Here is a 15,480-nt window from a genome sequence, read left to right on the forward strand (position 1 = left end):
TTCTGAATGCATAAATTCCTTTATTGAAAATATTGTGATAGCACTGCATTACATATATTCAATATTCATAGTTTCAAGGGTCACAGAATTTTGATTGAACAACACTGTTTTGAATATAGACCACAGCGTTTAGATATGCTTTGACAAGGATAATATAATGGAGTAAGTTGTAGGTAGCAAGAGTGAAATGTATGCAAAATGTTGAACTTGGTTTCATTTTGTTTGTTGTGGGGATTTTTTGTTGGGTGTTGGTTTGGTTGGGTTTTTTTAAACTACTAAGTGGTCTTCTTCCATCATTTAAAAGAGCAAAGAGTGTTAGATATTCTGGGTATCTTCAAAGCATTATGCTGTTAATAACTTCCAAAATATTTTAAAGCATTACCAATAAGAACTTTATTTATGGCTGTATTAGACCACAAAGAAAGGAAGTGTGAAAAGCTCATGTGCAGCGTGTTACAGGCTTACTGTGTATAGCACTGGTTTTTAGACTGTGAAACTTCTGTGCAAGATTAAGATTTAGAAATGCTTTTGAAGGAAAAGCAATTGGTTTTTTTTATTATTATTGACTCTATTCAAAAGGGAAAGAGCAGTATCTAAATTGAGTTGTACTACTCAGTTAATAATATTCCAACATTAGATTTTTCTGTTTTAATGCACACTACTGTCTCTAAAACTTGCCTTTCTCAGGACAATGAAACATTCAAGTCTAAGGGCAGGACAGCATCTTAATAATATTAGTTAGGCCTGGATTGTGTAAACAAAACCACAGCTTAATGGCAATGCAGAATTCCTTAGCAAACAGTGAATATTGCCAGTCCTCTCTCACACTCTCCCCATTTACCAAATCTTTTATGATTTTGTAATATATTTTATTCATAAAATAAATTTCACAGATTTTGTAATGTAGAGATTTGGCTGGGGGAGGGGGAAGTATCTGATAATTTCATTAAAAACAAACAAGAATATTTAGTTGACTGTCAAATCCTAAACCAGACCACTGCTTGAAGTAGTCTTTTAAAGGAAATTATGTGTAATTATTAGGAAAACAAGTTTTACACTAACATGACCTGGTCTGTAAGGAAAAGAACTTTCTTCGCTAAATCTCAATTGTATTTTCTCCTTAACAAATTCTTCAATTTGTAGAGAAGTGCTTATAAAAGCACAGTGGGTGGCTTATTTTGAACCATTTTGTGGTGATACAGAAAAACAGTTCTCTTAGAAATCTCCTTCATAATCAGTCAAATAATACTCAGGCAGGTGCTCAGAGCATGCTATCCCAATTCTGTGGACTGCAACTGAACTGATAAAGTCTACACCAGGGGGCAGTTGCCCAGCGTCTCCATACACTGCCAAAATAGTTATATATTAACAGGAATGTGACAGCAGAGTTAAGAAGAAGCCCTATCCACCTTCTCCCTAATTTCAGGAAAAGAAAATGAAACAGAATTATGCACTCAAGTGTTTCTGCCAGGAAAACAAACCCTCTAATTAGGGTATAATGAAAACCAAATTTCATTTACAAAATAAAAATATAAAAATTAACTTCAGAAATCAAATAAATTGATTCAGAATAAATGCCAATGCATAAGAAACTCACCTCAACAGTAATTATCAAAATGAGATTTGAAACATTAAACAAAAAACCTCATAGCTAATACCTTTACAAAAAAACCTACTATACAGTAACAATAAATAAAATAATTTTAAAAAACATGTTCCCTTAAGTGCTGTGTACACCTATTTCTGATTCTTTTCCATGGCAAACAGTATGCTGTAGATTTTGGTAAATTAACCTTTTATTTTTGGTCAGCATTTGCATGTTGAACATAAATACACATGGAATGTACTAGACAGTTATAGTTCTTCCACAGGATCTTTTTCACAGTTACATAAAAAGTTTTCAACTTATACATCATGAACATTTTCATAAGCATTGTATCTTCAATTGAAGAGTGCTGAAGAGGAAGTAGAAAACACTTCAGAGTGATCTCTCACTGTTCTGTCTCTTACTGCCTCTCAAAACCAATTCTTTTATTCTTGGGTTGTTCGGTTGGATTTTTTGCGTAGTCATGCTCTGGTACAAACTTGAGGAAAAAGCGTGTAACATTGTGAGGCAGCCTGCACCTTCTGGATAGCTTTTAAGTGCCTAATGGATCCAGTCCTTAAGGCAGTCAGTGTTTCACTCAAATGTCCATACTTCTACATCTTGTATTATGAAATCTTCTTTCTTAGTTAAGATGTCATTATTGAAGGTGCTGCAGGAGTTGCTTCGCCCATGATACAAATCTGCATCTAACCATAAACCAAACCGGCCACTAAAGGGAAATACAGAACAGATTTGGTGTTAGATGGAACAGTAAAAGCACGGAAGCTGTATAAACAATCAAAGAAGTGATCTAGGTGACTCTGAGGCCAAATGTTAAGAGCTCATGCTGGCAAAGCACTCGCCAAGAAGCTCGTGGAGCCATCCCCTGGTGTTTGTTTGCACAGTGAGTGGGGCAGGACGTAGGACCCTATAAGTGCCTGCATCCCTGGGCCACCCGGCTGCTCACGCTGCCAGCTGTGGCTACACCAGGGCACAGACCTTGGGGTCCTTTCCTGGCTGTCTGGATGTGGGCAGAGCACCTTCTGGTTATCCACTCCTGATGCAAACCATGCCCAGCTGTCCCATGGTGCAACCTCCAAGTAAGCTTTAGTTGGTTGTACAGCCTTAGACTGACCTTTGAAACCTATGATGTGATTATGCCCTGTCTGTATCCTTGCTCTGTGCATCAACAGAAAAACAACAATTTAGTAAGGACCACTTGATAAACCCTAGATACTGATGGCAAAATTGCCATTAGGAATTATCTTCCAGTGACAAACCGCTTCAGCAATGAGTGATGTATCTACCCAAAACATCTGGTTTTTTTCCTGGCTAAAAACAACTCAAACTCTGCAACAAACCCTACTTGCCTAACATCAGTCACTCCAAGCAAACAAAATTGCTCTCAGTCTGTAACAGAAACTAGATTGCTGAGGTATCTCTGCTGAACAGCTTACTAAAATTAAGTTCAGCCACTTTATTGTGAAGTTTTTCTTGCACCTAAAATTGTCCCTATTTCCATTTAAAATTTCACAAAAAGAAAAGATAGCGATATGATTTGAAAACCAAACACTCACTCACCCTCCACCTCCAAGCTCCAGAGAGGTAGTGTCACCATTGATGAAGTAGGTGTTTTCTCCACTCCATTTAAATACCTGAGGAGGGGGAAAAAACATGAACATATTTGGACTGAGGATTCTTGTAATCTCAAACTACTGGGTACCTACTCTTAGCAGCTAAGAGGTGTGATCATCTTTTTCTTGAAAGAGGAAAAGGTAAGGCAGAAAGTAAAAGATCTATGCATATTTAAAACTATGATCAAAGCACCCTAATCCTTATTTCAGATGCTGCTTCCCTTTTTAAATCAAGTGGTACCCTGTTACAAAGGAACAATGTGCTCAATATGTAAAAAGTGCATAAGCTATGAGCATCAAGGGGTATTTCAGTAGCACTCATCTCTGTTTTGTGGTCACTGTGATCCTAAGAATGCATAAAATTATATCCTGGTCTTGACATCATTGCCTTCTAAAGTGAGTCTTTGACAGTCCACCCCTTAAGTCCTTCCTCCTTCAATTCACTTAAAACCCTCTCCTCACCCTTACAGACTGTCCTCTCTTCAGATAATTATGGACACTTTTGCTTGAAGTATTGCATTGAGCCAATGAATGATTAACTGCATTCATCAACATCTGGCACCTTCTACACTCAAACATGCTATTGTCATTAAAATCTCAGAACTGTTTCAGAAGTGGAACCCAAAAATCTTATTTCAGAAAGTGGACACCCGCTTACCTTGAAATGCGGACTGAAAGTGTAGAGGAATGTTTCACCAGTGCCATAGTAATGGTCACTAAACCTGAAGGGATGAGTAGCATACGCTCCAAATATCTGTCAGAATAAAATGATTACACTACTTTTGTGGAAAGTGCAGAATTCAAGAGAAAAACCCCCCAAACATGTCCAAATACTTTCTAAGAACAACTAAGCTGATTTTCATGTTAGAAGAACTAGTGAAGTGTATCAGATGTGCAAGTATTCCTTCCTATACACATCTTCAGTATCCTGCAAGTTAAAAGCCAGATGACACCAATGGCAGCAGCATTGCTGACTCTGGCAGCTACTGAAGAATGAGACCTCCAGAGAGGCACTGCTTGTGACAGCTCCCTAACTGAGGTACCTAAGAAAGCTATTTCCAAAGGCACTACTGCACGTACTGCAGTTCTAAAACTTTTATTAGTGCAGAAGTACTTTCCTCTGGTAGCTCTAGTTTAGGCAGTAGAAAATATAAAGGAATACAGCAAATAATGTCTTATTTTGGTATGACATGAGTTCCTAGTATGACTAGCATTTCATAATGATCACTTTCCAAAATGCTGCCCTTTCTGCTCCACCCCCGCGGAACAAGCGCTCCTTACCTGGTTGTCCATATCCTTGATGACGAGGAGGACTGGGCTGTCGAGAGAGGCCGATTTGCGGTACAGAGTCTTCAGGCTGGTCCCGTGCTCCAGCGTGCTGTATGCCAGGCGCCACGGGTAGCCCTGCACCCGCGCGGGCAAGCGCCGGGCGAGCTGGGCAGGGAGCAGCAATGAGCGAAATGGTTACACAAGCAACACAGGCACTGCCCCAGCCTGCTCTCTGTCTCGCATTCCACAGAGGCAGCACCACATCTAAGAAGGAAACCTGAGGGCTTTCGGCCATACCTGCTCTATGTGCATGTTCTCCAGAAGAGCGCTGTGATGCTTTAGGATAGGCAAAGTATCGTCATCTTCTTCTTCTTCTTCATAGTAACTGCAAACACTCTTTCGTCGTTTAGCTTCTTCTACAGTAATGATCTGTGACAAGAAAACAAGTGTCCAACCTAAAGCACAGCTCTTACACCATCAATCCTCTGTTAAAGCCAATTCATTTAAAACTTACTCCTCAGCTGTCACACTGTTTGGAGAAAAAACACCGGGATAATTTTATCAAGCACAGGTACCCTTAAGCCAATGGGGAAAATCTTTAGCTGGAGCTCAGTGCCACCATGGCACATAGCAAGCAACAGCAAAAGCTCTGAAAGGAAGCTGATGAGAAAGAGAAGGGGAAGCAACAAGGCCTAGCTACAAAATAAACAGGAAACCTTAAACCGTCTTTTCCTTCCATGAGTGTATCACCACAGGGTCTTGTCTAGGAGCAGGAATTTCCGGATGCAGCTGCAGAGCCCACTGAGCTCTGCTATGCACCTCGCTGCCAATAAGGCTTCCAAATGGCTTTCATGTTACACACTGATCAAGTTTTGCATAATTCCTCCACGCCTTCACGATCACTGCTGGAACTTGCAGAAGCTGTCAACAGTGGAGACAACTGGGAAGAGATGCCCAGAGGTCCCACACACTCCTACCCCTCAGGCGAGAAAGCAAATGCGCTAGACTGACTCCAGGTGTGGAGTTAACCACACAACAAAGCACGGAAGTTTTGCATGAGGACCAGGCTGGTGAGGAGCTCTCACAGCTCTAATACCTTCAGTGACACTGGGCATCCCCAGTGGGATGAGAGCTACACATCTGCTGCATGCACTCATGTGCAGTCCACGCTCTCTCGCAGATGCCTGGAGCTGAGCAGGGCACGTGGGCACTGGCATTCCAGTGCAGGGTCAGGAAAAGAGAGGAAGGCAGGATCACAAACAAAATCCAGCCTGCAGAACAAACACTGCTCTGTGTCCCTGCACACCTGAGCATTACGGGTATTCCTGCCCATGATACTGCAAGAGCTCTACAGCTTCATCCCGACCTTCTAGCCTCTTCTTCTGAGACTACAGATAATCCTGTGCTGGAATATTTTTCATATGGTCAATTACAGGAAAGGTTTGCACTGCAAAATTAAAAATTAAAGTAATTAAAAATCTAAAAACCACCCACAATAAACTGTTAAAAAATCCCAATCTTTCTACTTGTATCATTGTTCTTTTTTCACCTTCAGACTGGTTTGCCTTCACTCCTCATATCCCAGAACATTATTGTATATTTTTTAATTAACACCTTTTAGACATTAAACCAAAAGTACACAACTCCCCTTTTGAGGACTTTCTTTTAGGAACAGTCTCTCCCACTCCAGGAATGGGGGAGAAGTATCAGACAACAGCAAACAACCAAGAGGTATCTGTAGCAAAATACAACCAAACTCACTTAGGTAACATTAACACAGTTGAAAATTGCTAATTGGCTCCAGAGACAGACAAGCCCCCCCTCTTCTCTGCATACACATTTATTCAGTCTCCGAATTGGATATATGAATGAAGTTCAGTTAACAGCTGCAGAAAGAGGCATCTGTAAGGTCAGGTATTTACAGACCACACAAAAGCAGAAATGGATGAAAAGAACTGACCACTACAGAAACCAGATATACAAAGTCTTTCCAAGATTTTATAGGGCTGAGAAAGGAAGCCACCTGAGGTGGAAATGCCCCTCTCCTGAGTACAGAGCATGTTTATTACTGGGACAGAAGTTCCATCATCAGATCCACACTGTTCAAACGGGAAACAATTCGACATACCTCCACAAAAGGTTCCTCCTGGTCCGGTCTGGCACAGTAAACAATTCGAATATTCAAAGGCATTTGTCTCTGTTTCATCTTCTAGCAGTTTATTTTCAGTACCACTACTCTACCCCTGCTCTTGTGGCAAGAGTTCTCAGCCCCAGGAGTGACAGACAGCTACTGGCCAAGGCATGCTGTGATAAAATTGCTTATATGCTGCTCTACAATTAGAGTTTCTGTTTCCCCGCAAGGGAGAGTGAAAGTTTCACAGTCATCATGCCCAAATTTGGACTTTATTCAATAGAGATTTCCTGGCAAACCTACTTTAAATCGGTGAAGCTGGAATATATTAGAAATGAAAGAGACACACCTTTAGAAGCAGTTTCCAGCTTTTCTTCCTTTCAATAAATATCTAAAAAAAACAATGAGAGAAAAGCTCCCAGTGTGGTCAGATCTCTCCTACATCTGTCGTTAGATCACTGACTCTCCTCCACTGTGGTTTTATGAAAATGGTATGCAAATAACTGAACAGTAAAATCTAGAGCAATGTATGACTGCACTCAGCTCTAAGCAAAACGAGGAAGGCTTTTTTTTTATATTTCAGCTCACAAAGCAATAACATTGAGAAGCTACAAAACTGTAAAAATATTAGCTCTTTGGGAATAGAGGTTGCTACATTTAAAATGACAAGTCCCACTTCCAAGCTCCATTTTTTCAACAGAACATACTATGAAGATCAAAATGCTCAAACAAACAAATAAAAAAGAGGGTAGTAGAATTTAAAGAAAACAAGTTTATGTTTAAGATGAATAATCAGGTAACTTTTTTAATCACCATCAAAATATTCCCCACTTTGGAATTTATGTTTCTGTTTCATTTATCCCATTCCTTTAGCACAGAAAGTGTTTAAGCATTGAGAAATGTGGTTTCAAAAAGTGTGTGTAAGCTTATTTCCCTCAGAAACCAGGCTTTGTACGCAGAAGAAGGAGATAACAAGCATAGGCATGCCAAGTGGTTGAAACAGATTGCAGAAGACCACACATGAAAAAGCCAAAGTCCAATGATAAACTTATCCCACTTACACCCAATATTCAAACAGTACTGCTGTGTGCACCCAAGAAGCAAGGGTCTGGCCTATCACCACACATCCATCCATTTCAACCAGCACACAGGAGTCTGGGTTGATGTTTACATGCATATATACGTTTTGAAGAATTTATTTGTAGCATATAAATACATTAGGAATTTAGCAATGCTGACCACATATGCCTGTATAGCTTTGCAAAAGACTAGTACCACATGGTCAAAATATTTACACAACTTCTGCTGGTTGCACACCAGAGAGCTCCCAGTTGTTTACTTGCTCTTTCTAGGGAGAGAAGAAATGAAGACGAAAGGAATATAAATACATTTGTGAGACAGATACAAGCCTTAAGGAAACACCATAAAATCCTCCAAAGAACAATTGCTGAGATTCTCAGCAGAGGATGCACACTCAATATGCACATGCTTCATGTAAAGGCAGAAGGCACTCACCTCCCAGCTTTTAGTAGTGGGCTCACTAAAGAAGTTGTCAATCATGTCAAGCTCCTCCTTTTCTACCACAACAAAACCTTGCTCTTTGGCATCTTTCCCATATATTTCTGGTGACCACTGAACAAAAAATGTGTACAAGTGATCCACCCTGTGAAGAGAAGAGGAGGAGACAACCATTGTTCAGTGGTCCATGAACCCAACACTGTCACGCAGCACAGAGGTGTTGCCCAATGCCAAAGCAGGGGCAACTACACAAAGAGGATAACCTTGTACCTCCACCCTCCCATACCACACAAGGCAGCAGCTCCCTCCACCTGGCAGCTTGAACCACTTCAAGGTTTCTCTGCTTGCTCTCCCTACAATGTATTTTTGTCCTCTCTTTGTTACATGCAAAGCCAAAGAATGATGGTAAAGCAATATGGCTTGTCCAGTCCCACACAATTCATATTAAGAAGTCAAATTGATTGGTATTAGGTCATAGTCACAAAAGTTAACTCTGTACAACATTCACTTTACCATTTAGTTTGACCTCCAGCAATGAAACAAGCAATGAGATCACCAGTGAAGTCTACACTACAGTTTTAGCTGCCCTTTAAAAGTTATAGAGGCTAGCCACAAAACAATCTTCATTCTCTTAGCATTATGAAAATAAGCTGTTATTGACAGCTTTGCTAATGATATAGTACCAGCAGCACATGCTCTTCCATAAATGTAGTCAGCTCTCAGCCACTGTCTTTAAAAAGATACTCCGTGACAACATCCATAACAAACCACAAAACAATTTCTGAAGAAGGAATTTATGTATTAAGTTAAAACAAAAATGTGCAATTTCAAACAGGAATGCAACAGTGGATCCACTATACAAGAAGCTGAATTGCCCACAAAAAAATCAGACCCACAGTAAAGAGGGCAGATAGAAAGATAGCAAGTGCTTATGACATCAGATCTTCCTCCAGCTTTTCACTAGAAAGTTACATCCAGCAACTCTTAGATCAACAGGAAACAGAACAAACCTTTTAGAAATACAGACATTTCCCCCCCACCCCCCACCGTATTTCAAGTTACTTGGATTTATACATATGCACAAATAATCTTAAAATACCCTTTCAGCACTGTTACAATGTCTTAGGGTCACTAGTATAGTTTCAGATTTTTTCAAATGAGTCTACAAAAAGAATAAAGAATTTACTTTGCGTCATCGTGGAAATAATGAAAAAGGAATAAAATAGCATGGTTCACAGAGGTTTCAGAAAAAGCAGTCTGATTAGCTCTCTGCTAATTAATCTGAGCTTTAATTGAAAGAGACAACTGACTTGAGCACTGTGTATTTTACAGTACACAGTATAGTAGTCTTACTCTGGAAAGACAGCTACTTAATTCCTACAAATCCCTAAGAAAGGACAATAAAAGTAGTGGTTTCTGCTGTCTGGGTAAGATCGGTTTGAAAGCACATTTATGCAGGTGGATAGGAGAGCAGCACACTTGTATCACAGAATGTATTTATGTTTTAAGTCATCTCTGGAAATCATCTATGCCAGCTGCTGCTTATAGCAGAGCTAACTTCCAATTTAAAGGAGGTTGCACATTCTTGTCCTTTTGAATTGGAAAATCTCCAACAGTGATTCTACAAGTTCTCCATGCATAGTCTGCCTTCTGTGTTTTTTTTCTCTTTTTTCTCATCACCATTTCCTCCAAAGCATGCAGCACATGATCTGAGAAGGATCTGGTGCCATCCTACATTTTCTGTTTCTCATCCCCTCCCCTCCATTTTTTAACCAAGTGTCTAAAAGGAAGAGGGGGTTAATGACCACCTAAGTTGTTTGGCTGTACTTCCTTACTTGAGTCAGCAAGAAGTGAAGCCTTCATTACTGTAAGGACACACCACTGACATGTTGAGTTTGCTTTCAACTTCCTCAACTCCTTTTCAGCAGAGCTACCTCCCAGGCTGCCTTTCCTCACCTACTGCTGCAGGAACTGCTCCATCCCAGGTGCACAACTTTTGCATTTGCCTTTTCTGAACTTCCTGACGTTTCTGTCAGCCTGTTGTGTTGAGGCCCCTCTGAATAGCAGCATTGCCCTCCAATTATGAGACTCTCCAAATTTTGTGTCATTCCCCAAAACGAAACAGGTGTATTCTGTCTTAATGTCCATGTCACCAGTGAAGGCATTAAGCAGTATCAGTCCCCAAGAATACCACTTGTACCTCACTGCCACTCAGGCCAGCTACCTTTGAGCCCAGTGGTCCAGTCAATTTTATAACCACCAGTAACCTGCCTGTCCAGGTCATATCTTTCCCATTTGGCTACAAGGATACTATGGAAGATTGTGTTGAAAGCCTTTGTAATGTGATGGTATCAATCCCTTGCTCTCTCCTTGCTCAAGGAGCTAGCAATCTCAAACAGAAAAGTTATTTGGTCAGTAGAGAAGCAATTTGTCCTTGGTAAATATATGACAGCTGATCACGATCACTTCTTTCCCTCTGTGTGCTTGGAAATGGTGTCTGTAAGGACTTGCTTCCCAGGGACTGAGGTGAAGCTGACTGCCCTGTGCTCCCACAGATACTTCCTTATGATTTTTCTGACAATGGTTGCAGCAGTTGTCTTTCCAATTTTTAAGGAACACTCCCCCTGAACATAACCTTTCAAAAGATGATAGAAAGCAGCTCTGTAATAACATCAACCAACTTCCTCAATATACTCAGAACATTTCCTGTCAGGCCCCACGGACTTGTATATGCTCCGTTTATTTAAGTAGTACATAACTAAGTTTTCCTGTGCAATGGACAGTTGATAGATCCAGACAGTCCAAATTTTAAAAGTAGCAGCACGGACTTGTATATGCTCCGTTTATTTAAGTAGTACATAACTAAGTTTTCCTGTGACAGTTGATAGATACAGACAGTCCAAATTTCAAAAGTAGCAGCATAAAATAGAAATAGGTGATTACAGAGGTGATGTCATTCTGAAAGGGGATGCTCTGCTAATACAATTCTAACATTATGCTACAGTGGTACTTCCAAGCTACCATATTGAAAACATTTGATCCAATTTTTAAATTGAAAAGCCACTTCTTGAGGAACTTTCTTACAGTCAACTAGACAGCTGTGAGAAAATTTATCCTAGAACTCAGTAACTGTTTTGATGATCACATGCTTATGAGTGTATCATGTACTAAAAGAGAGACATCAATAAAACAAAGTACTTGGAAAGAGATAACTATAGAAACCTGAAGCTAGTAACTCCAGAAAGAAAATATTCAAAAGGCTCTAAGTCCAACCAATGCTCCCGGCCCAGAGAAAGACATTAATCCAGAAGTATCCTATGACTTTGATGTAAATGTGCCTGACTAAATGATGACTCTTTACTAATCTTGAGCACTGAGGTATTGTAAGCCCTCATATGCTTTAATGAGCTTATAGAGACTTCTATGAATCCTCTTTATAAGACATTAAGCTATAGATACAAACAGGTTTTTATAAATTTCCTCTGTACAGTCTGATATCTTATTATCAGGAGTCTAGGATTATTCTCCTTATAAAAGGCTAATTCAAAAGGATTCTCAATCTAGCAAAAAAGTAGATGCCCTCTCAGCAGCACAATCTCAGTGCAATGTCTTTTATATCAACTTCAGTGCAAATTATACATTCATAAATCAAACATGTTTGCAGAATTTACACTGTGGAAAATTAAAGATATTTACTTCTTGACTGAGGAACTAGTCAATGCTATTAGTTACAAGCAAAGAAATTCTGCATTACTATCTGTTTCTTGGTGCAAGACATTTTCTTGTAAAAGGTCTTCAGGAAATGTGTGACCTAATTACTGAGCTACTGCTACTCAAAATTCACTAGGGTGGGAAACCTACATACCACTTAAACATAAATCCACATAGCAAGAGCACACACAGACTTACCCTCTACTATTGTAAGCTATACCCATTGCAAAACTTCCAGCAAAACAGAATCTCTATTTGTGTCCAAAAGCACGGGTGCCCTTCTTCTCAGCTGAACCTGGCAAGAAGCTGCCCTAGACTGAGTAATCTGTATATAAGGCAACTCAAGATGCCCAGCACCTCCTCTGCATGCTGAGGTGAGCACTGCTGTGACCAAGCAAGGAGCACAAAGCAGTGCTGCAGTCACTGATTAACTCAGCCACACCGTGCTGGTCATGGGGCGACGTGTGCTGGGACACACTCGGCGCCTGGGAAGCCACGCATGGAGAGAGAACAGCTACAGCTACAGCAGGCACAAAAGGCAAATGAGACAGAAGGTTCAGTGCCTTTATAAAGAATATCAGCCTAAAAGTCTTCTTTCTGTATTAATAACATTTCCAGAGGCTTTCAACAAAAAAATAAACATAAAAGTACTGGGCCCAGAAAGTGACAGCAGCCAGCACATGGAAGAGCGGCTCTGCTGGGAGCTGTGGGCTATGGGAACAGGCTGAAGTTGGAGCCATTTTCACAACGGATGACAGAAGCTGTTTTAACAGCAAACATTATGACCATGGAAAAAATATAACTAAAAGCAAATCAGAGGAAGATTTAACCTACACTAAATATAGACATGCAGACCAACTTTTTCATAGTCTCACTCCAGATTTGGACAGCTTTTTTGATTCTGTTGTTTTTTTGTTGTTTTTTGGGTTTTTTTAATTACTACAAAACATTAAGATACTGCTCAAGCTACTGTGACTGGACTGGTTTGGTTTTTTTTTTTTTGTTTTTTTCTTTTAAATTACTACAAAACATTACGATACTGCTCACGCTACTGTGACTGGACTGAAGAAAGTGTTTTATTTATGCTGCTTTGTGGCCAGCAAGATGAGAGTGTTATTCTTGATATTTTCACACATGAATACAAATCGCATTCCAAGTAGTTTTAGACTTAGTGAATTATCTCCCATTTTGTCTAAAATACATGGCAAAACTATCCGAAACAACCTACTGTTCATGGCACTCTCAAGATGCAACACTTATGTTTATATTCTACACAATACTGATTCAAGAATATCCCCAGAAGGTAGGAAGTGTTGTGTTTTGCTTTGGGAAAGCATCCAAGAGCTTGGAGAAAACACCATCTTGTTCCAGAGGCAAAGACATGCCTGGCATTAATACAAAGGAATAGGTCTCACATTTAATTTCTCCTCCAAGTTCTACTTGATCTGTCATGCAATTCCGGGGTGTTAAAACAGGCATGAATAGCACTAAAGGGACCCAAACTTACAACCAGTCATTCACCACTACTTTTGATCAAGATCCAAACAGCAGCGCTGACACCAAAGATCTGGTGTGTCAGCCAGCACGGCCAGGTGCGGCTGCAGCAGCTCACTACAGAAGTTACTTTTTTTTCATTATAAAAACTGAAGTACAAACCAGTTGTCAACACTTCAGTTAATATATGGATTAGGTCTGCTCACCATTCAAAAAGCTTCTGCTCATAAAAGGACAAGCAGAAAAACTGTTTGCCAAGTCTGTGGTTAGAAGCTTGATAGATTTACCTGTTACAGACAGCAGTGATTAGAGATGACCTCGGGCAGCTCAGCAGCTTTATTCACTGTTAGCTGCACTAACCCCAAAGCACTAACTGACCTTGTGTGGTATTACAGCATCACTCCAACTCCTTGAAGTATTTACTCAAACTTCAACTCAGAATTTTCTGAACCCACCCTTTTGCAGTCCCTGAGGAGCCAAGGACTAGCAATCCACAAACTATTGATCCATAGAAAGCAAGCAAACCAAAAGCTATCCAGCTGCTCTCCCAAGGACCACATTTCAGCTGGATTAAACCTCTTCCTCTCCTCCAGGAAGAGTTCCAAGACAGCAACTTTCACACTACTACAGACAATCAAAACACTCATTTTCAAGCCACAAAAAACATAAACATTTAAATCAACACAGATCATACACATTTGACATTAAAATTATTAAATAAAAATTATTTTGAAAAAGTTGACTGCATTTGAAAGAGACATCTCTGAGATGGATTACAAGTTCAAATTCCTCGTTCCTGGCATCTAATTTACCAGAATCACTGATTTTGGTTCATCAACAGACCAGAGAATTGCTCTAGTTGCCTTCTGTCAACAAAAGTATCATATATTTGATTTTTCACAGCCAGTGAAAATTCTTGGGTGATATATGTGGAAAATCATAGACCTCTATGTCTCTAGTTTGTTGGTTTGCTTTTTTCTAGAGTACTATTTATGTATTAATGCACATCTGCAGGAAAACATTTGTGTTCCTCAATTTTACTGCAAAGGGACTATTTTTAATGGGACAAAAGACAGAAATCCTCACACCTGTTTAGTTAGGAGCATCTCCCTTTTCCCACATGATTCTCTTTGCTCATGTGAAATACTTATTTTTTTTAGCACTGACACATCCAGCCACTGCTCTCCTTTCCCTCACTTCCTAGACTACAGCTGAAATCCTGATCATCTCCCAGTTCTTCTACCATATGTTAGCTGCACATATATCCCTCTTTCCATCTTCAAGTGGCACCTGAGCCCTTTTTCATTCCCACTGAGAGCCACATTAGACCAGCAACAAATATTGCTATAGACCAGCAACAAATATTGCTTTATGTTCCTGACACGCAATGAAATGAGGCTACCCCTCAGCATCCCTGCTGCATTTCACAACTTGGACCATGCAGGCAATGCAAGATTCAGCTCTGGAAAGCACTACACATTTAAAAAGTAACAGACAGACATGTTTGTGCTGACAGGAGGGCAGCTTACCTTTCCCGAGGAACAGCAAACCAGTATTCTGGTTGCTTTATCTTTTTACTGTACTGTTGAGACACAGTCGTGCTCTGAGACACAAAGGACTTTCTCATGGGCTTGCCTACTTTAATGCACAGAAACATTGGAGGAGTCTTGCTCTTCTCCTCTTTTGAAGGAAGCATATCTGAATAAGACACAAAAGAAATGGTCTGCTTACAGGAAAGTACAAATGCTGCAGCTGATAAAACACTGTGACAAGATAAATAATCTTGTGCAAAGAAATACTCAGAGGCGCCATACACAGAATTACACCTCATTTCACCAGCACAACTGGTTTAGTAAAACCACGTTCATCCTAAACTGAGGCCATTTATTCTCATTTTGTCACAGCCTGTATCCCCCTCAGCTGTACAGCTGTGTACAGAACAGCCCTGTAAAGAAATAGATAAGATGAGCAGGCTGAGTGCTGCCTGCAACACAAGGCAGGAAAATAAAGGGGACATGCAATAGGGTCCAGAAAACCTACCCAGGCTGAAGGGTAATCCTGCATGCACACACACACGTACGCACACAAAAAGTCCAATCAGTTTCTCAACTCTGTCAGTCACACAGCCATACAAGCAC

At 40.2% G+C, this 15,480-nt stretch overlaps 1 protein-coding gene across 7 annotated transcripts in view; it reads right to left on the reverse strand.

The window, feature by feature from the left end:
* Positions 1-15,480, reverse strand: part of NCOA7 (nuclear receptor coactivator 7) — an 85,550-nt gene continuing 70,070 nt past the window's right edge. For 6 of the 7 annotated variants that reach the window (XM_039707226.1, XM_039707227.1, XM_039707222.1 and 3 more), the window contains exons 10-16: positions 14,872-15,040; positions 8,135-8,282; positions 4,786-4,917; positions 4,501-4,653; positions 3,878-3,973; positions 3,167-3,240; positions 1-2,315 (exon numbers count right to left, since the gene is read on the reverse strand). In XM_039707226.1, the coding sequence (XP_039563160.1) occupies positions 2,180-2,315; positions 3,167-3,240; positions 3,878-3,973; positions 4,501-4,653; positions 4,786-4,917; positions 8,135-8,282; positions 14,872-15,040 (908 nt within the window). In that variant the 3' untranslated portion in view covers positions 1-2,179. The other variant, XM_039707228.1, reaches the window with a different exon arrangement.

Source organism: Passer montanus, unplaced genomic scaffold (assembly GCF_014805655.1).
Source record: "Passer montanus isolate IOZ18808 unplaced genomic scaffold, ASM1480565v1 scaffold2, whole genome shotgun sequence".
Taxonomy (NCBI): Eukaryota; Metazoa; Chordata; class Aves; order Passeriformes; family Passeridae; genus Passer; species Passer montanus.